The sequence below is a fragment of the Pan troglodytes genome, chromosome 17 (genome assembly GCF_028858775.2).
Source record: "Pan troglodytes isolate AG18354 chromosome 17, NHGRI_mPanTro3-v2.0_pri, whole genome shotgun sequence".
Lineage (NCBI taxonomy): Eukaryota > Metazoa > Chordata > Mammalia > Primates > Hominidae > Pan > Pan troglodytes.
The window spans coordinates 41,422,286-41,445,135 of record NC_072415.2 but is presented as its reverse complement, the minus strand read 5'-3'; the positions used below and the strand labels follow the sequence as shown (position 1 = coordinate 41,445,135).

Here is a 22,850-nt window from a genome sequence, read left to right as displayed (position 1 = left end):
GCAGCCTCCCGAGTAGCTGGGACTACAGGCGCCCGCCACCACGCCCGGCTAATTTTTTCTATTTTTAGTAGAAACGGGGTTTCACCGTGTTAGCTAGGATGGTCTCGATCTCCTGACCTCGTGATCCGCCCGCCTCGGCCTCCCAAAGTGCTGGGATTACAGGCGTGAGCCACTACGCCCAGCCAATTTTGTGGGTTTATTACAGTAAAATCTCCAAAAGCTTAAATCATTATTGGCTGTATTATCATTTGTGAGGTGTTTATTTATAGTATGTTCCTACTATGTTGTAGGTACTTTTATTAGGTGCTAGAAATCAAAGATAATTTGATTTCAATTAAAAGAGATATTCAGAATAATGGCCGGGGTGGCGGATAGACTATATACACATAATACATTGGGAAGACACAAATACCACTGGACAGAGTACTGAAGGAGTGTGGAGGTGTTTCTCTAAGTCTGGCAGTGAGTTGAGCTCCTTAGGAGGTGGCCAAGAATAGCACATGTTTAGCTCTAAAACTTTGTATTCAATGAAGTGAATATAATGATATTGCGTAACTTGAAGGCACTTAAATGTGGTTCTTTAAAAACTGATAAAAGTGATGGAATGTTTACTTTTGTGATTCAGTCATTCTAGCACTAAAATAAAAAGTAGAACAATTCTCTCTGGCCCTCCTGTTGCCATCTGACTCCCCAGAAGGAGTTAATAGTTTGTTTTGCAGAAATGTCTAGAGAGCCGAGCACTTCTGTGAGTTGGATGTGGGTTCAGAGAATCATAGCATGTGGCTAAGAGAAGGAGCCCAAGCATTAATGATAAAATTAATAAATTATGCAGAGTAAGGAAATACTCTTATTTAAAGTTAATGCATGACATTAACAAAAGGATTGAATGAAAATGTAGATATTTTTCTGCCTCAGGATTATAAGAAAATGAGCCTTGTAACATCTCAAGGCAGATGACCCCCAGGGACAAACTTACTTTTTTTTCTTTTGTATTTTAAAATATTGTTATATCATGGTTGTACATCCAAGGACAACCTTATTTATTGTCTCATTCCTGTGAATGTGTAGTGTATAGTATGTCCTTAATAAAAATTGAAGAGATTCAGAAAAATTATCATCTCTATATAGCTAGCCCATCTTTTTTTCTGGTGGTATGTGCAACAAGAGCTATAATATGAGCTCTGTGTGTGTGTGTGTGTGTGTGAGAGAGCAAGAGCGCACACTAGCTAATTAATGAAGAACTTGCCATTCAATATTTATTGTTTTAACTGCTCATTTATTCATATTCTTGCATTTTTATTTTAAGTAGAACTTTTTACATTTTAAAAGTAGAAAAGGGTATAATGTAATAACAGTCTCCTAGCTCACTCCTCCCTGAGTCCCAATCCTCAGAGAACTAACCATTTATTCTGTATTTATCTTTATGTTTCTATCCTGCTGTCTCTTGATTTATCAATTTAAACTACTGTTATGGAAGAAAGACATTTAGTATTATAGTCTCACCCCAATTTTTCCTATCCTTATCCCCAATATGATTATGTCACAATTTAAATTCAAATGGGTATTGTTGATGTTGTTAAGAGAATGTAGATAATGGTTTGTTTTCTTGAGTCTAGTTGTAATTGTTGGTTTTGTAGATCTGTTTATTTTTGTTGATGTTACTTGTTAACTCTTTTTCCCCCCAATTTGCAGAGCCTTCTTAATCTATCGCTGATTTTCCCTTAGGCACATGAGTTGACCACGCTAAGGGGGGGTTTCCAAAATTCCCATGCCATTGTCTTCTCTCTTCCAGTGCTGCTTTTGAGAAGTCTGTTGACCATCCTGATGGCAGTTACTGTTCATGGACCAGTTTTTTCTGGAGACTTTTGGGATCTTTTTGTATTTTTAAATTTTACAAAGAGCATCTTGGAGCTTTGTTTTTCTTCTCTTGCTGGGAGCAGTACTATCAGTATGGAATATCTTACCCTTCATTTCTCCAAAATATTTTTATATTATTTCTTTGATAATTTGTCTTCCTGTTATTTTCCTTTCTTTTTGGAACTCCTATTATGTATTATTTCTCTCTCGTTTTTCAATTCTTTTTCTTTCCTTTCTATCTTTCTGGGAGATTGCTCTGACTTTTTACTACAATGCTTTGATTTGATTTTTTAAATTTTGGCAAACTTATTTTTAAGAATTCTTTTTTTTTTTTCTTTTCTTACTGTTACTGTCTCCCTCAAATAAGAATGCCTTATCTTCCTTTCCAGGAATATTGAAGATAAATAAGTAACTCTAAGGTATAAATCAAGAACTTGACTAGACACTGTCACAAAACTCATAACAATAGTAATCTTAAGCAGTTTTGGTGGGAGTGACAGAAACCCAATTCATGCTTATTGCACTTGCTGCTACCACTAGCAAAGTAGGAGTCCTCATAGAGAGAGAAGCCCTTTTTTTAAAAACAAAAACAAAAACAAAAAAACAAGAATTTTGGTATATATGTAGATATATATATTTAAAACATCTTAAGTAAAGAATCAGGCCAGGCATGGTGGCTCACGCCTGTAATCCCAACACTTTGGGAGGTTGAGGTGGGAGGATTGCTTGAGCTGAGGAGTTGGAGACCAGCCTGGCAAGACCCTGTCTCTACAAAAAATACAAAATTAGCTGGGTGTGGTGGTGCATGATTGTAGTTCCAGCTATTAATAGTTGGGAGGCTGAGCTAGGAGGATCACTTGAGCCCAGGAAGTCAATGCTGCAGTGAGCTATTATCATGCCACTGCACTCCAGCCTATGTGACACAGCAAGATCCTGTCTCAAAAAAAAAAAAAAAAAAGGAAAAGAATCAGAACTTTATTGGACTTCCTTGCACTTGCTTTTGCTTGGTATCTTTAAATCTTTTAGACACATGGGTAATACATTGAGCGTGGGCTACCAGTGTACTGTCTGTGGTCTTGGGGTGTCACTGGGCATACAAAACAATTAATGTTCACTGAATTTCTCCTCCCCTTGTTATTTGGAAGATTTTCCTTGTCAGACGCTTTCCAGCACTCGCCCAGGGAGAGTGGGGAGGATTGTCTCATTGGGGCTTTCCCACTTCTGGTAGGATAGGCCTTAGCAGTTGTACCATCATTGGTCTCTACTATGTTGGGGTTTTCTGGGAATGCATTTACCTTAACACCTTACTGATGCCCTGTGAAATTTGTAACTGGGGTTTCCGTGCACTTCTTTGGAATTGGACCTTCTCTTGTGGCTTCTGTTTCTTCCTTGATACCCAGCCTGGAACCTTTGCCCGTCCCAACACCCTCTGCTTAGCAGCCGTGGCAGGGCCTCTTTCATTCAGCAGCCTTGCAGGTGGCGTGAGTCTCTGCCCTGAAGTACTGTCCTGACTCCTAGGCAGCATCCCCACCAACTCCATTGTGACAATGACTGAATATTCATGTTAGGTAAAGGTGTGCAAGGGAGGTGCTTAGTTTTCTTTGGCTCCTCTCACATACTTCCTATCTAATTCGCAGGATTCTGTCATTTCCCTATGGTCAGAGGGTTTAGCTTCTACATTGTCTCTCATTGGAGCAGATTACTCAAGATTCAAAGAATATCTTCACATTTTCCTAAAGTGTCTGCTAGAGTTTCACTTTCTGTAGTATATCGTTTGTGATCCAGGAGACAGACGGTAGTTTAATGAGCTGTTTCCATCTCTCGTTTCACTCATTGCATGTTGATGTCATTCTCTTAGGCCAGCTTCCCTACATAGCAGGAAACCTGTGTGTCTAGATTTGCGTCTCAGAACTTTGCTCCAGAAAGGGACTGAAATGTGATCTCTCTGGTTCCACATTCAAAAATCCTGAGCCTGTGACTGTCTCATGGGTCAGGTGCTCATCTCTAATCGCTCATAGCTACAGTTATTAGCTATTTCTATGGGCCAGGGATTGTTCTCAGCACCTTACACATTTTGTCTTATTGAAGTTTAAAAATGACAGTATGAAGTAGGCATAGATGGCAAGCTACATCGTGTCCTGCCCTGTATCACACAGCTACAGTGTGTTAGAGCAAGGATTTGAACTCAGGCATTTGACTTTGGTGCCCTGTATGCAGTTTAATTTGCTGACTCTAAAGATAATGGACCTAATGTAATAATAGCTCCAGGGCTCCCCCGGGGCTGCAGCCCACAAGCTGGGAATGACTAACTTAAAGGTTTAGAATGAGCTGTATTACAAAAGTAAGTTGAGTGGGTAAATCTCAGTTTCTACAGTGTGAGGTGGTAAGAAAACATTACTCCCACCCCTCTGCTCTGTGGATGCTAGTAGCAGCACGCAGCGGTTTGGAACACCCCTGGCTGTGCCATAGTGGAGGGGATTCCCTGGTGTACTTTCACACTCCCTTTAGATCGGGCTCAGCCAGGGGAGGGACGGGAGCAGGTGTTCTCACATGGTTGCAAATGGGACTGCTACGTCTGTGTGCAAGGATAAGGGTGTGCCGCTCTCTAGATGTCTCTTGGGAAATCATGCTGAGAGGTCTGTTCCCCACAGCAGTTTGCTGTTCTCTAGTTCCTTAAAGATAATTGATTTTAAGTACTTCTGTAGATTGTATATTGTAGTTTTCTCCCAGTGATAGTGACGTATTTCATTCCAGGGAGAAAGCAAAAGGCCTTTTTTTTTTTTTGTAACTCTTTTCTCTCTTTCCAAGATTATCCCGAAGGCAATAATTCAAGTGATTATCTTGTTCAAACAACAACGTATCTCCCGGAAAACTTCACATACTCACCATACCTCCCCTGTCCAGAAAAGCTGCCTTATATGCGTAAGTCGTCATCTAATTTTGACTTAACTGTTTACTTGTGTTACAATACAGTCATAAAAACCACATGATTTGAGTGCAGCAGGAGCAGGTCATGTGCACCTGGGTGCAAATGTTTATATTATGCAGCATGTTATTTGAACTTTTATTTATTTATTTATTTTTTGGCAAAGTGCTTTTTGAAGGGGGATGATTGAAAAGCTGAAGAAAAATACAAAGGGGGAAAATGACAAATACCCATATTGTTCCCAACCAGTTTTAAAAACTAATACTTCGGCTTACCTATGTCCAAGTTCTTTTAAAACAGTGCTTAAGAGAGCAATTAATGTGTAGTCTCCTTTTGAATATGTTATAATGTTCCTGATTAAGCCAGTCCTTTTTGACCACCATCCCCAGTGCTGGCTCCCCATTCCTTCCTCAGAAGTAACCTCACCTCTACTGAGAGTTTGCTGAGTATTCTTTCCAGTTATGAAAATTGTTTTTTACATAGATAGATGTCTGTATAGAAAATAGATATTGTTTCAAAGGAGAAATTATGTAAATTGGTCTATAAAGTACATTTCATTCTTGTAACTTGCTTTTTTACATACTTTTTTGAGAACTACCCATGTTGTTACATATAGATCTAATTTTTTTCCCTTAACTATTACTGTGTGGTACGTCTTTGTATAAATGTATCACATCTCATTTACCTGTTTCCCCACTGATGAACATTTAGGTGGTTTCAACATTTTTGCTATCACAAAATAGCAAAATATATATATATATATATATATATATATATATATAATGTATAAAGAACAACAGAGTGTGAGTTTTCCTGTGCGTATATGCATGTGTACTTGAGGGTTGATGGCTAGTGGTGGAATTGCTGGGTAGGTTGGCTCAAGTTTTCCAGATTTTGTCAATTGCTCTCAAAAGCAGCTATACCAATTTATATCCCTAACAGCAAAGCATGAATGTACCACTTTGATATTGATGGACTTTTAAATTCTTGCTAATCTGAAAGATTAACAAATGGTTTCTCGTTGTTTCAATTTTCACTTCCCTCATTCCTGGTGGGTTTGAGTAAGTTTTCCGATGTTTGTGTTTTTAAATTTTCTCTCCTGTGACTTGCTGCATCATGGGCTTTATCAGTTCCTGGTTGGTTATTGTGTGTTGGTATTGATCTGTAGAAATTCTTTATATTCTGGCAGTGGCCTGTTGTCTGCTATGTGTTTTGTAAGTATCTTTTCACATTCCCAGGCTTCTTGTTTTATTTTGTCTTTTATTTTATGGAAGTTTAAAATTATGACCTTTTCAAATTTTTTAATAACTTTACTTAGGTGTTTTGCTTTTTTTTGGTCTTAAACCTTTTCTTACCCAGAGGCCATACAGATAAATACCTTTATTTCCTTCTAATGATTTTACTATTTTGTTTTTAACCTTTGTGTGTAATATGTGGTAGTGATAAAGCTACTGTACTTTAAATATATATTTTTTAAATTATGAAGATAATACATTATCATTATTTTAAAAAAAACACTATACTGTACTGTCAACACTCAGAAGCCACACGGCTATTATTTTAGCTTTTTTTTGTGTGTATCTTCTACCCCTGCCCCATGATTTTTAAGCATACTTTGTACATATAGGTTTGTATCTTGGATTTGATATAAAGATTTAAATAAACATCTTTTTGAATTGCTTATTTATCCATATTCTGAGGTATTTTGTATCTGTGTTTTTTATTCTTGACACGAGCTTTTTTAATTGAGGAAATTAGCCTTTGCCTATCATATTTGTAGGATTTGTTTTAGTTTATTGTGGATAGATATTATATATCAATAATAGAAAGATTGACCTTCTAGTATCATCTAAGGCCATGGCTTTCAGTCTTGGGGGTACATCAGAATCACCCAGATCATCTTGTCAAGCCCCATTGCTGGTCCAGCTCTCAAGAGTTTCAGACTCAGCAGGTTTGGAGCGGGCCTGAGAATCTGCATTTCTAACAAATCCCGGAAGGTGATGCTGTTGCCGCTGAGCCTTGGGCCACGTATTGAGACCCACTGATCTAGAGTAGTGGGCCTGGTCCCTGGTATTTAAGAAAAAAAAAAAATTCTCAGGTGATTCTAATCTTGCTGTCTCTTTGCTGTACCATAATAAAGAATGGAACTCAGTGATTTTTGTGGTTGTCATTACTTTGTTATTGCAGCCTTGTTTTCCTAAAAATGAATACTTTTGTCTGTGTAATACTGAAACCACTGGGTAATGTTCTGTTGAAATATTGATTACAATAATTTCATCTTCATAATTTTCATATTCAAGGTTTATAGTTTCAGGAAATCTTTCTGTTCTTGGTTTAGTTGCCATTTTCTTTAATTAGTGCTTTATGAGTACTAATTAAACTCTATTTCAAAGCATCTGTCTGCCACTTCCTCATTCTGGTACTCCTCTCCTCCCGCCCCACAGCCCATTGTACCATCTCTGTTGTGGTGCCTGAGAGATTGCGTCGTGCGTGGCTGCTGTGCACTGCCTTTTCACTGGGGGTGGGGAGGGGTCTCAGCACTACTGCCCCTTCTCTCTGCTTCCCTGGGATCCTTGCATTCTTTTATAAGAGAGGATCACACTGGTGTGGCCAGCCATCTTTTCACAGCAGTCCCTCTCATGGGCTGCCAACTTTGGGTCCTGTCCCAATTTTGTGCCCAATTAGTGGTGGCCGTGGTGGCCATGGTGGCAAGGTGATTTGGTAGAAAATACAGCCACATACAGATAAGGCTTTAGAAAGGAGCCATGGGTACAGCCAACATAACGAGGCTTCTGCCAAGAGAGCCTTGCACGAGCTGCCCGACAGAGCACTTCACTTGTCCTGTGACCTCCGCAAAGTGGAGGCTTAGTTTACCTACCTGTAAAACCTGGGATTCCAGTACCATCTGCAGAGTGTGGTAAGGATAGAATGAAGCACACAGTGCTTAAAGTTTGATAGGTATTAATTTGATTCTCCCTTTCCTTCTCCCTCCTTCTTTGAATAATAGAGCCAGACTTTACAATGGTCAAGGAAATGAGACACCTAGGAGAAATGTGTGGAGTTTAGAAGTTTTATTATTAGCTATGTATCCTTACATTTTTTTACTTAAAAAGATAGTTTTCATTGATAATAGAGAACAATGCAATAAAATACAGAAGTATAAAATCTTATAATAGTTACACAAAATAATTGAATATGATTCTTTCCCAAATAATAATTAGAAGGGATTTGTGTAAGAATTAGATCTACTTAGATGAAAACCATTCAAGTACAAGTAATATTTACTTATAGTCACTAAAAGTGAAGTTAAGGCTTAACACTGGTGTATTTGATTATTCTGTTGTAAACTTCTTTGATTTTTACTTAGTATAGCAATGGAAACACTGGCACTGGATTTCTGTAAAGATAAAGTGAATTTTTCAAACTAGAATACAGATAAAATGTGTTTCATACATTTCAGCAGTGTTTCATATTCAATAGTGGCCAATTACACTATAAAGCCTATTTTAATGTGTATATTTTATATGAAGAGTATGAGTGAATACTTCTTTCTTGTTTGTTAGTATTTATAGATTTTCCAAAGGGCAAATCCACATTCAGCTTTATTGCATTTATGTAAGATTCTTTGTGCTAACAAAGTAAAATAGAAGTTTCACCTTGTCTAAGGCTAAAAATTAATAAGTGCTTAGTGTGGATGTTTTGATTTTAATTTTTATGGGTGAGGTAGAAATGGAAAATGTCAATTGCATACTCTGCATTAGACTGAAAATAGACTTACCTTTAGTTTTCCTATCTTTTAATTCTTATTCAAATAGAATACGTTTGCAGTGACCTTTATATATTCTGTTCTTACTATTTGTGGAATAGTTCCCTTTATGGTTTAACCCTGATAGTTTCTATAGTTGCTAACCTTATGAATATAACAAAAGCTCCAAGGACTTCTTGAGATGGATTTAAATAATTCAAATGAAAATCAGCAAAGAAGGAAAAGATAAGCAAACAAACGTCAGCAAAGCTCAAATAATGCTAATGTAACAAACTGTCATGCATATGTTTATTGTAAAAAAAAAAAATGAGATGGGAGCCATTTTAGAGTCAACAAGTCATTGATGAACAGCCGCTGTGCAGCGGTCCCTGTGTTGTTCATAGAAGCAGGCACGGGAGAGACAAGACTGAACATGGTCATGTGTGTGGCAGCTCGGAGCAGGTAACACACTTGGAGAAAGGCATGCTATGAAAAGGTTATGAGGCTGGGCGTGGTGGCTCATGCCTGTTTCCTAGCAGTTTGGGAGGCTGAGGCAGGTGGGTTACTTGAGGTCAGGAGTTCAAGACCAGCCTGGCCAACATGGTGAAACCTGTCTCTACCAAAAAAACACACACAAAAATTAGCCAAGTGCAGTGGTGCGTGCCTGTAGTCCCAGCTACTTGGGAGGCTGAGGTGGAGTATCGCTTGAACCTTGGAGGCGGAGGTTGCAGTGAGCCGAGATCGCACCACTGCACTCCAGCCCAGGCAACAGAGCGAGACTTTGTCTCAAAAAAAAAAAAAAGAAAGAAAAAGAAAAGAAAAAAGGTTATGAATGTGACAAAAGGGAGACAGCAGTTTATTCTGGAAGGGAAAGGACGATGTCAGAGAGAGGTGTCATCAGAACTGGGTCTTGCAAGATAGCTGGGAGAGAACAGCATCACCACAAGGGAGGCTCTGTGTATTCCCGGACTGGAGAGTGGTCGGCTCTGCCCAGAGAGGGTGTGTTAAGTGGCGTGTATGGGAAATGAAGCTGGCTACAAGGGTCTTGTGTAAAGGACTGAGGAATCTGAGGGCCTCGTGGGTTCCATCATTCCTAGGCATCCATGAGGTGAGCTTCAGAGGGAGAAGAGCCTGTGAGCTTACATGCAGACAGTTGATTTATGAGCCTGTATGCATTTCTCTCAGGTGACAGTGCATGATTTTCAAAGGGTCTAGGGGCAAAAAAAAAAAAAAAAAAAAAAGTAAAGCAAAAATAAACAAAAAACACCACTGCTTTAGGGAAATGGAGAACCATCGAAGGCTTTAGGCAGGTGAATGATGGACTAGGATTGTATTTTAGGAAGATTATTCAGATGAGAAGCTGAACAATGGGTGAGAATGGAGAAATACTGGGATCAGCAGGAGACCAAATGAGGAGCTTGCTGCAGGAAGCCGACGGGCAACAACAAGGGCAAGTGCCAAGGCTGTGGCGTTGGAGAGAGGAGAAGGCACAAAAAAGAACCTACAGGGTGCCATTGGCCAGATGTGGCGACCAGTTGAGGGGTGAGGGTTAATTTCCAGGTTTCTGACTTGGTGACCATGAACTGAAGTGTGATACAGAGTAACCGTCGCATTTGGAGGATGGGGAAGTTAGTGGGTTCCGTTTGGGCTGTTTTGTTTGAAGTTCAAGAGGGTTAACTTGGGGTCTGCCTTTCGTAAGAGATCTGGACTGAACATTAGAGGAAGTGAGATGGGAAGAAGGCCGAGAGTGGGTCCCTGAGAAAAATCCGTACTTGGGAGGTGAGTGGCAGTTAACAGAAGAAGGGGAGACAGGAACCTAGAGAAGCCAGAGGGTGGTGTCTGGGGGGCCAGGGAGGAACACATCCCAGAGAGAGACTGCTGTGTCTTGTCACACACCTCCAGACAGCAGGGAGAGTGAGGAACTGTGAAAGGGCCACTGAATTTGGTGCAGAAAACGAATGGAGAACACAGCAAGCACGATTTCAGTAAAATGATTGGGAAAGAAGCAAAGTAGACTCTTGAGAAGTGAGTCAGATGTGTATGTAGACTGTAGGTGAAATGAGAGAAGTTTGGCGGCAAAGGGAAGGAGATTGGGGTAAAGGATCTGGAGGAGGTGGAGGTAAGGGAAGAGCTCTTTAGGAAGAGATGGACTTGAGCATGTTGCAGGCATCATGGAAAGAAAGGATGGAGAGAAGAGGCCGGGCGCCGTGGCTCACGCCTGTAATCCCAGCACTTTGAGAGGCCGAGGCGGGCAGATAACGAGGTCAGGAGATTGAGACCATCCTGGCTAACACAGTGAAACCCCGTCTCTACCAAAAATACAAAAAATTAGCTGGGCGTGGTGGCGGGCGCCTGTAACCCCAGCTACTGGGGAGGCTGAGGCAGGAGAATGGCGTGAACCCAGGAGGTGGAGCTGGCAGTGAGCTGAGATCACGCCACTGCACTTCAGCCTGGGAAACAGAGGGAGACTCCATCTCAAAAAAAGAAAAAGATGAAGAGAAGAGAACTGGGAAAGATGAGGGAGAAGCACAAGGGAGGTCTCCATAGAGCCAGGTTAGAAAGTGAATGGAGACAATGCCTCAGGTTGAAGAGTGAGCATGGAAAGCCTCAGGAATGCCTCCTCCCCTGAGGAAGCCCGCGGTTTATTTGGAGATGAGGTGGAGAGGTAGGGTGCTCGTGCCTGCTGTGTCTGTTTTCCTAGTAAAGCAGGAGGCCGTGTGTCCCTGAGGGGATGGCCAGGAAGGATTGAGCAGCTTGAAAGGGAGGAGTAAGTATTTAAAAAGTTGTCATAGGGAATGAAAAGTGAAGTCAACTAATCATAAATTAAAAGGTGACTAACAGATTATCCTAGAGAGCCCCCCACCCCACCCTGGTGGAGTCACAATACAAAAAAAAGTGACACTTGTTTTTGCTGAAAACTTACTATGCTTGAGGCAATATGTTAGGTATTGCCACCCAAATGATGGGATTAATCTATATGCTTACGTGCTTTCTTTAGTGCTGTTTATTAGGTAAAGAATTGGAGCATGGATAATTGTCGCTGCAAGGATGGGACCTGTAGCTCAGGTGTGGCAGGTTGAGGGGGTGGTAGATAAGGTGTTTGTCAGTGTGTAGGTGCTGTGATCGGGTGAAGGTCATAGAGCTGCATTTCTCTTAAGTGTGATTCAGATGACCTACACTTGTTAAAAAGGCAGCTGGGGGGCTGGGCGCGGTGGCTCACGCCTGTAATCCCAGCACTTTGGGAGGCCGAGGTGGGTGGATCACAAGCTCAGGAGATTGAGACCATCCTGTCTAACACGGTGAAACCCCGTCTCTACTAAAAATACAAAAAATTAGCCGGGTATGGTGGCAGGCGCCTGTAGTCCCAGCTACTCGGGGCTGAGGCAGGAGAATGGCGTGAACCCGGGAGGCAGAGCTTGTAGTGAGCCGAGATGGCGCTACTGCATTCCAGCCTGGGTGACAGAGCAAGACTCCGTCTCAAAAAAAATGCAGCTGGGATACCTGTTAAAAATGCAGCCTCTGAGCTAAACCCTAGACTGCAAAAGTCAGGGTTCTTGGTTGCAAACCACAGAATATACTTTATCTGATTTAAGAGAAAAAAGAATTCATGAAAATATATTAGAGAGCCCAGAGACAACCTGGGTGGCTAGAGAATTAGGTTGAGAAATTGAGCAGCCAGAACAAGGCTCAGACCGCTTTGAAGCATCTCCTGCTGCCACTTGTCAGGGCTTAAACCTCCTACCAGCATTGCTCAGGTCTGGAGACCAGAAGTGCCACTTCTTGGTTCCTGTAAAGCTAGAAGCTTTTGCCACCACTTTGGGTGCATTTGGTCATATGACCACTCCTACCTGCTAGAGGGGTTTGGAGAGTGGGTTCGAGCTTTTTCCTTTGAAAGGCAGGACTCAATGGTGGGTAGTTCAAGCCGTTGAAATGTGTTCAGTTAAAGCCAGTGGCCATAAACGTGACCCATGAGCTTCAACTGACACAGAAACTTTGACAGTGTGGCCAGTCAGCTGCATTTTAAACAAGCACAGCTGGTAATTCTTAGGCACACATCAAAATTAGCAAACCACTTTATTCGGAGGCCAGTGTGGATATAGCAGAGAGGACTTCAAGTCTTCATGGAATTGAAGAGGGACTTCGTGGGAGGGGAGTGGGAGAAGGTGAAGGAGAAAGAGGCTTTAATGAGAGGGTGCAGTGTCAGAGTTGAAAGCCAGTCATTTCTAGGTGACTGTGATTCAGGGTCTGGACACAGAGCTGGGTGTCACTGTGAATTCACTATTGTGAATATTGCGGCAATGAACATAATAGTGCATGTGCCTTTTTGGTAGAATGATTTATTTTCTTTTGGATATTTACACAGTAATAGGATTGCTGGATCAAATGGTAGTTCTGTTTTATGTTTTTTGAGAAATCTCCAAACTGCTTTCCACAGTGGCTGAACTAACTTACATTCTCACCAACAGTGTATAAGCATCTCCTTTTCTTCCCAAGCCTCGCCAGCATCTGTTGTTTTTTCACTTTTCAATAGTGGCTTTTCCTATTGGTATTTGATGCTGTCTTATCGTGGTTTTAATATGCATTTCTCTGATGATTAGTAATTTGGAGCATTTTTTTTATGTTTGTTGGCTACTTGAATGTTTCCTTTTAAGAAGTTAGTATCTTTTGCTCATTTTTTAATGGGGTTGTTTTTTCTTGTTGAATTGTTTAAATTCCTTATAGATTCTGGATATTAGGCCTTTGTTGGATGCACAGTTTTGCATAAATGTCTTAAAGAAATATTTTAGCACCTGATGGAGCCAGGGAGTAGAAATGCAGGTAGGTGGAAGCAGGGATGAGACAGGAATCTTCCTACTCATTCATTCATTCATTCATTCATTCTGTGTCCAGGCATTGCCCTTGGCAGTGGGGATGTGTGACTAATGCTCTGTCTTATGTTTAGAATGCTCAGGTTTGGTTGCTTCAAGAAAACTTGAGTAAGAAATCGTTTGTTAAGCAGAGGTTGTAAAATTTTAGAAGTCGAGAAGCTTAAGTAAAGCATTTGAAATAGGCAGTGTCTAGTGTTGGCTTCAGAAAGGACAGGAGGTGACCAATGGCTGGATGACTCATAACTGTTCAGCCTCAGAGCTGTGCTTAGGAGGCAGCACAGAGGCTGTGGGAGGGAATGTCCCATCTTATCATAAAAATGCTTTTCTAGCTTTGGAGAGGAATTTACCCTAAGGGACATTTCTAGGGGAAATTCAGGTCTTTCTCTGACACTGTCATCAGCTCTTTGAGCTGTGAACATTTAAAACCCTGAGGGTAAAACAGACAAAAGCCAACATATCCAGAATTAGGTTTTAGATACCAAAAAATAGATATAGGCTCCAAGCAAAATGAAATAGTTATTTAAAACTATTGATTTATAGAGCAAACAACTCTCTGGAGATTATATGCCTTAAATTTTACTTGAAATGTTAGAAAAATATAAATGTAGGTATTTCATAGGTTTTGAATATTTGTTATTTTAAGAATTATATTTTAATAGAAAAAATAAAATCCTAAATCATGTCATGTGATACATTATCACCCACAGCACAATAAGCCTGTTGTTTGGGCCCATGCATGCCTGGCTTTCCCAGATGGGCAGCATTGCTGCATATCTTGCAAATTCAGCGTTAGGAAATTATAGTAAATGTCCTACATAACCAATGGTGCAACTGAGTTACCCTCACACATGACAGAAGCAGTTTGGCACACACGACTGGAAGGTAGCTTCCAGCTGACTTGAGTTCCCTGTCCTTCACCTTGACCCTCTAGGTACTTGGCAGCCCCTCCACTCTTCAGACACTCAGTTCTCCTGCTCTTTCCTTTCTAACCCCAGTGCCACCTTCAAAATAGTGAAATTCAGTATTTGGTAAATTATATTATTTACATTTGCTGATTGTGATTACACTGCTGGGTAAATGGATTTCAGTCAACATATTTATTTTCTGATCTTTAAATCTCTAACTGGGAAAGAAACCACTTGTGCCAGTTAAAAATCTCAGATTTATACTGTTACATCTGGGATTAAGAACAACAACAACCAATCTCAGATTCACCACAGAGGAGAGTGAAGATTGGCTCTCCATGGAGTTCAGTGGATCTCTTCAGTTGCCCTTGCAATCTCAGCGAGTGAAATAAAGGGGACTGGCCCAGTTGATGGCGTCCTTCTTTACAAGAAGGACATTCCCTCTCTAGCTTCATTCATAGCAGGTGGTTTTCCGATGCCTTTTGTTTTGTTTTTAAAGCAGTGGAAGGCTTTCTTGAGTGAAACCTAAAGGGGACAAAAGAGTACGCGAAAGAGATGAAAGTGGCTGTGTTGGGGGAGCCTGAGTCCTCCCTCCTCCAACCACAGGATCCCTGAGAGAGGTCCTTCCCAAGGACGGTTTGGAAACCACACCATCATTAGTTTATCTGCAGCATACTTCTTCCCGGCCACTCTTTTTATAACATGCCCTTTTCCTTTCCCTTCCTGTGTACAGGATCTTCTCCCTAATACCACTCCCCACAATGATGAATGTTTGTTCTTCCTCTCTCTTTGATCACACTTTCGCTGTTCTCAGTGGTGGCAATACCTGTCCTGGGAGGCCTGTCCCCTACACTCCCCAGTATAGCGATGTTGCTCTTATCATGGGTAGCATGCCACCAGGTCAATCTTTAGCCTTCAATGAGCAAATTACTAGGATTTCGGAGCAAAGGGCAACAAGCACATAGGAAAGCTCCTGATGGACTCTGTGAGGGGTGTGGATGGGGTGGGGGAGGCGCACAACCCCGAGGAGTGTGAACTTAGAATACCTCAGGCATGGGGTTAGTGATGGACAGAGGAAGCCCTCTCTATTGAGGGAAAGAAATAAAGCCTGTCTCTTGCCAGCACATATGCGTTGGAGATGGAAATTAAACTGCAAATGATGCTGGAGAAAACTGCTGACAATAATGATGATTACAGCTGTTGAAGCAATAAAGCTGGAAAAAAGACAAAAAATGTGGTTTAACAGTGCAGAAAGAATACCAGCTTCAGTTACTTATATGAACTGCTTATTATTTAGCCTAATTACTATCATTTTAGCAATCATGCATACTATTAAATGTATCAGATTTATTTGTGTAAATTTTATTTGATTACAATGTTAGATTCTGTTCTTTGTCAGCTGAGTCATGATAGTCTGTACTTATGTTTACTGATCAATCTTACATTTTACTTACTCTTTCTCTGCAAGTTCATAGGTTTCTCTTTCTTTTAGATGAATGTGACCTTTCTAAGATTAGCTAGTTTGTGTATCTTGTCACGCTGAAGGCTGAGTGTTTGGTTATAAAAGACTGCTTATGTTGTCAGTAGAACAGGCAGGCATTAGAAGATTGCAATTCTTTTTCTCACTTATTCTGGGAAGCAGGTATTTCGATGTAAAATACTCTAGCATGCCTACGTGGAGGCTACTGACAGCTCTGCCTGGTTAGGATGAAGTGGGGACAGGAAGAGAGGCCATTGTGAAAACTCCTAAAATATAGAATAGCAGGAGCAGAGAGACTCTCTAGAGAGGAACTGAGTGTTTTTATGTGAAATTGTGGCCACATGAAACTCAGAAGACTCGAAATGGGAAACCTCAACATTTGTTGGTTTGTATTTTATGAGATGAGGTCAGAGAGAAGAATTTGGCTGGAGGGCGCTCCAGAGCAATTTGTACCTATTTGGAAGTTAACGGATGACATTAAAACTGCTAAAAGATGATCTGTAGTTTCAATAGCCTTTTACATCCTGTTCTAACAGTGAAGTCATTGAAGATAGCATTGCTTTGAAGGGATGTTAGTGATCATGCAGCTATTTTAATTCAGGGGGAGATAAAGAGGCTTCCTGATTCTTAGTTCTCTTTTGGGGTTAACGGAAGTGGTTTTCCATTCAAGATTCATTCCTGTTTCAATGGTATACATTAGAAAAGCTACTAGTAAGAACACCTCCAGTAACGTCATATATTTGTTAATTTGGAGAACGAGTGCCTGTTAGACCAGGAATACCTCAGAAGTGGTTTTTCAGTTTTGTATGCCAAGGGGCCTAGTATATGGTAAGTGCTCAGAATCAGTGCTTTGAATTGTGTTTGCAAATTCCCTCTCTTAAGAAATGTCAGTAGGTAACAGTAATAGTAGCTAACATTTGTTGGTTGTACCTAATGCCTGACACGGCATGTGATCCTTCACACAGATGCCCTTTCTTGGAATGGATACAACCACCTTGGGAGGCAGACATCACTGTCCTTTTTACAGGGGAGGAGGCTGAGGCACGGAGAGGTTAAATCATTTTCCCAATAGACAGAAGCTAGGAATCAGTTCCCAGCCAATCTGACTGCTTATTTCATTGTTAAGTACTGTGCCATTGTGTCCCCTGTGTTGAAAATGTTAAAATTAAAAATGGTATTAAAATATTTGAATAGTTGTTAAATTGCAGTGTTAAGTTATAATGACATGCAGACATTTTCCAAATAATACTAAATTATTCAATATATTACCCAAAAGCAAAAAGGTTTTTAAAAAGAATTTGATTTTCTTTGGCCGATTTACCAAACATAGTAGGGTGACCATATGTATTATCATTGAAACTAAAAGTGAAAGGGAGCGCTATTCATAATTTTGTGGTGGTAACAGGAGTAAACTGTATTGTCCTGGCAACTAAGATATGCCATCACCCTGCTGATTATTATTTGTTCTACTAGATCTTTGAGGCAAAAAATATTAAAACAATTCTTTACATTTTTAATTTCTAGGAGGATTCCTCAATGTCAATGTAAGCGAAGTCAGTTTTGATGAAATTCATCAACTCTTCTCCAAGGATTTAGATATTGAGCCAGGGGGTCATTGGAGGCCAAAAGACTGTAAACCCAGATGGAAGGTGAGGTAAATTCTTTTCATAAGCAATTTGATTGTTACTAAGCATTTGAGGAAAGAATGTGCTTGATTCAAAATACAGAGACAAATGTCTTTAAGTCTTGATAAATTTAAAACATCAAAAGTTTTGTCTTTAATGTTTACTATTTATAATTCAAATGTGATTTAAGTGTTATGTGTGAAGACTGTAAATGCACCTGTGTAGATACAAAATAGATGCTCGGTTCATTCTCTTTGAGTTCCTGGTAATAAATACGTGACTTGAGTTTGGCTTGGAAAATAGATTTTTTTGTTGTTCTGTTCTGTTTGGAAGAGAGGCTGTGAGTTCCCTGCCTCCTGCAGCTGTCCCTAATGATTACTGACACCTGCAAGCATAGCCTCACCAGTTTCTGAATTGTGAGAACTCACTGGGAGGATATTAATATCCCGATTTTCAGTTTGTTCTGACATTGGGGTCTTCAAGCTCTGTTTCTCAGAATCCAAGATTATAAAGAGGCTGCTCAGAGATCACTGTGGGACTTGAAAAGTTGGACTTTGGGCTCTTCTTGGCTTCAGAAGGCACAGCCCAAGCTTTCAGTCTTTTTGATATGTCAGAATTCTATTCAGTGTTTTGTTTGAAAAACTGTAAGGGGGTGGGTTTGCCTCTGCTGCTTTAAAAAAATTGAAAGCCATAATTTAAACCAGACTTGCCCTCAAAGCTGTGAAATTGGTTAAGAAGTGCATATTCATCCAATGTTACTACGTTTGAGTAAGAAATAACATTTATGTAATTCCAGTGAAAACTACAACTGATAAATCAAGTGTTATTTCCTAAAGGATTGTGATATAACCTTGATCTGGAAACAGTTTCAGTTTTATCTTTTAAAACATTAGTATACTTCTGGAATATTTGTATTTTCACCTCCCCCCCCCCCAAAAAAAACCACTAGTAGGAAGGAAAATCATATGCTGTTAAACTCATGAAAAAGACCCTCTGACTTCATCTACCATGAACTCTTCGTGTTTGAAGATGTGTATTATTTGTATCTGTATTCCCAACACAGAGCACATTGTCTTGTGTAAGGTAAGCACTAAACACAGTTTTGTTGAATTGACTCTATAAGGCAAATAAAAGCCTTTTTGGTCTTGTTACAAATGATTCAATAAATGGTCAGCTTTCTTATTGCCTTGAACAAGTTGTGAAGCTGCTTAAATGGATTCCAGTACCAATTTTAGCAAAACATTTAATTTTATAATTACCTTACACTATTTCCCAGATCAGATTCACTTAACAAATGAATCTCTTCATATTTCTTGATTGATTTTCCTCACATTTGTAGCTATATGAAATGCGGCCCAATTTACATACATTCCACCTTTTAAAAATAGCCTGGGCACATAAATTATTTTTAACACTTGGGTGCTGAGTGTGTATATTGAATGCTAATAGAAAAAGAAGCACACTCAGTCACCGAGGCTGTGGGATAGCATGGAGGTTGATGCTCAGATAGTTGTTTGTACAGAATATAGCACACCCCTCAGGTGTGCTCTGGGTAGCATACTAGTAGAACAGTTTAGGATAGGAAAAATGAAGTATTCTTCTCCTGTTTCCAGTGATCTATACCAGATGGATTTTAAATTTTTTGTTTGTTTTCTTCTCATTTTCCAGGAGACAGGTGTATCACATGAGTATTTCCTACTTAAAGATATTAGTAGACTGACTATAAACTACATATGATTCAGTAGGTAACAGTATGGAAAAGAGTTCCTGGGAACAAACTAATTCAGGGATCTAAGGTTCATACCTGTAATCCCAGCACTTTGGGAGGCTGAGGTGGGCAGATCACTTGAGGCCAGGAGTTTGAGACCAGCCTGGCCAACATGGTGAAACCTCATCCCTACTAAAAATACAAAAATTAGCCAGGCATGGTGGAACATGCCTGTAATCCCAGCTACTCCGGAGGCTGAGGCGTGAGATTTGCTTGAACCTGGGATGTGGAGGCTGCAGTGAGCCGAGATCGCACCACTGTGCTCTAGCCTGGGTGAGGGGGCAAGCTGTCTCAAAATAAATTATTTTATTTAGGAACTATATGATAATGCTGCTTTTATTTCAACTTTTAGCAAATCCTTCTCAGAATATAGTCTCTAGTTCAGAATTACACAACTACAGGTATGAAAGGAATTTTGGAGATGATTCAGAAGTGAGCTGTACTCGTATAAATATTATATAACTATCATCTCACTAAATATTTAGTTAAATGGTTGCTCCCCCTACCCGTCCCTGCCTGCTTACTGATAATGTTCCATTCTCATATTGGAACAGTGGAGAGAGAGGGAAATAAGAAATAACTAGATTTATGTTAAACATCTGTCATCAACTTGATTCTTAATATTTGAGGCCCCTTTTTTAAATGAGAAAAATACCAATGCAGTTAGTTGATGGCAAATTTATTAGAACTGAGATCTTTCAAAACTAGTAATTTTGGCTGGCCAACCTGTTGAGACCCCGTTTCTACTAAAAATACAAAAAATTAGCCGGGCGTGGTGGTGCAGGCTTGTAATCCCAGCTACTTGGGAGGCTGAGGCAGGAGAATTGCTTGAACCTGGGAGGCAGAGGTTGCAGTGAGCCAAGATCGTGCCCACTGCGCTCCAGACTGGGCAACACAAACAAACAAAAAACCACTAGTAATTTCAGCAATTCCTAGGTATTCCTGAATGCTGCAGGTTTAAGTAGAAGATCTGCGCAGGTTGGACACCTTCTGGGGCAAGCTTGTATCTAAAGAAGAACATGAGAATGCTATGCAGGTCATTAAAAGTGAAGTGTTTACCTGTGACATTGACTTTCCATTCAGATTTCAGATGGAGGGCTTGATGAACAACTTTGGTCTATAACTTCCAGGCTTAAAGAACCAGGCAGCTGCTTGATCTTCTTGTCTACCCAGAGGCCTGGAGTTTCATTTATAGTCCAATGTACCTCAAAGATGAGTCTTGGCCTCCCTGTTTCAGAACTACTTGAGGCATATGGTGAAAATGCTGATTCTTGGCCAGGTGTAGTAGTTCAAACCCGTAATCCCAGTGCTTTGAAAGACTGTGGCAGAAGGATCACTTGAGCCCAGGAGTTTGAGGCTGCAGTGAGGTGTGATCACACCACTGTACTCCAGCCTGGGCTATAGAATGAGACTCCATCTCTAAAAGAAAAAAAATGCAGATTCTTGAACTCAGTCCTCAAACATTCTGATTCTATTGGTGGGAAGGAACAAGAACTTGCATTTTTAACCAAGTGCCTCCAGTTTGAGAACTGCTCCTGGAGGTACTGGAAATGAGGAGGAATAGGAAGATGAAACTAAAAACACTGAAGGAGAATGAGGGCTTACTAGCTTCTGCTTACTCAGTGGCAGATAACTAGATTCACCTTAAGGTTACCAAGCCTAAAGCCATGTCATTTAGGGACACTGTAGCTGGTGGTGTGCTGAAAATTTGAAAGCAGGACAGAAACTTGGTGGGAGAAATTGATGTGATACACATTTTTCTTGATGATCTCCTCATGGTGTATATAGGAGAAAATAAGCAAGGGAAAAAATGGTGCATATGTTCAGCAAGATTTGTGGTTTTAAAGTAGGAGCAAACTGAATGGAATAATTTTGCTTGATCAAGAGGTGGTGAGGAGAGATTCAGGAGGATGAAGTGTTGTTTTATCAGAAGATAATGACCAGATATTCTCGGTCTCCACTGGAGGTGTATCAGCAAGAGAGTGGCTCAAACAGCAAATTAGGGCACATAGAAGAATGTCCTGAAACAGGCTATTAAGCCTTAAAATAAATGATCACAGAACACTGAGATCTTTTCTAGACAAAAAAATTGTAAACTATGGAGGACATTCTTCCACAAACACAAGAACTGATGTGCCAGATGAACTTTTAAGATATTGTTTAGCTTTATTTTAATAAAAGCTTTGCCTTAGGTTTATCACATATTCACAATATTTAATAACCCTCTCATTAAAATTTGGACATCTATTTGCTGTTAGCACATTAGGTTAGCTTATTTGAATTTGCCAAGACACTGGTAATTTCTTTTATTACCGTCTCAGTTTCCTTATGAGATTAAAAGAAAAAACACTTGATATTTAAATACTTCATTGAAGAGATTATTGTATTAGGAGCTAGAACTTTACCTTTTATTTATCCTTATATGTTCAGCTCATCACTCAGTCTAATTGTCTTTAATTAATATGCACTGTCTTTAATCGGGACTCTGCAGCCATTTAATAATTTCTTCCCTCAAATATCTGTAATTGGCCTTAACTGCTTTTACAGCTCATTGACATTATGTCATAGGTGGCCAACTCGTGGCCAAATTCAAAATCAAGAAGGGCAGGCTTGACTTATTAAGCTACATGTTATCACATGGATATGCTTTAGGTAAGGTCAGTGGTGGGATATGTACTCACCATCTAACCTCTTGTGCTCCTTTTGCTTTTCATAGCACTTTCCCATCCTAAAAGTAAACCCCTGAGCTGGTTTGGCAGTTGTTTTGATTCGGGAATTCCTTGAATATGCCAGCCATTGGCGCTGAAGCCCAGCAGTAAGTCCCCCTCAGTATATAGTTCCAGTACAGTTGGCAGCCATTGTGCAGGGGCAGGAAGGAGGTCTTGGGTGTTGGGTCGGTATTGCTGGGGTAGCCTCATGGTCCTCAGGCTTCTGAGCCAAGAGAGACGTTATGGGGAAACCAAAAAGGAATGGGACCCAAAGTTGGGCTGGCAGGGGCACCAGACCTCTTTAGTTCCTACCATTTGCCAGATAGATATGCCGTGATTAATTATTATCATGAAAACATCAGCCTCATGGCAGCCATTGTCTCTTGTTTTTGCTATCCCATCAGCATTAAGGGAAAATGAATGGTGGAGTTCATAGTTTAGACATCTTCAATTTTACTAAATCATTTTTTGTTCTCTTTATAAATGAAACTGTTTGAATAATTTAAAAATTTCTGCCATCTATGATCCTGGTAACGTAAAATACATGGTTAAATATTATTTTCGTTTGATGATATCTAATATGTCCTGATTTTAAAAGGATTAGGTGCAAAACTTAAGTATTCTCAATTATTTGCATTTATTCATTTATTAATAAACTTTGTTTGGTATAGGTAAAATTTTAGTAAATCATGGATTTAATATTCTTTCACAATATTCTGTTACAACCAGTTTAGATTGTATATTTAAAAAATCCAGATTATAGAGTAACACAGAGGTATTTTGGTTAGATATACTTTCACTGTTGTGTTTTTTTGAAAATCTAATGATTTTGGAATTTATGATCTGTAGAAAACTTGCTTTAATTTCAATTTTATTAGAAAATTCACAATAATAATAAAGCTAGCTCAGCTAGGAAGTTGCTGAGAAAAGTAATTTTGAAAACACTTTAGGTTTTTCAAGGGCAAAAT

At 39.9% G+C, this 22,850-nt stretch overlaps 1 protein-coding gene across 6 annotated transcripts in view; it reads left to right on the top strand.

Annotated features, from left to right (window-relative positions):
- Positions 1-22,850, top strand: part of B4GALT6 (beta-1,4-galactosyltransferase 6) — a 64,019-nt gene that overhangs the window by 23,409 nt on the left and 17,760 nt on the right. For 4 of the 6 annotated variants that reach the window (XM_016933489.4, XM_523901.7, XM_016933488.4 and 1 more), the window contains 2 exons: positions 4,666-4,779; positions 17,306-17,430. In XM_016933489.4, coding sequence (XP_016788978.3) covers positions 4,666-4,779; positions 17,306-17,430 — 239 coding nt within the window. The remainder of the gene's footprint in view (positions 1-4,665; positions 4,780-17,305; positions 17,431-22,850) is intronic. The other 2 variants (XM_063795570.1, XM_009433836.5) reach the window with 1 other exon arrangement.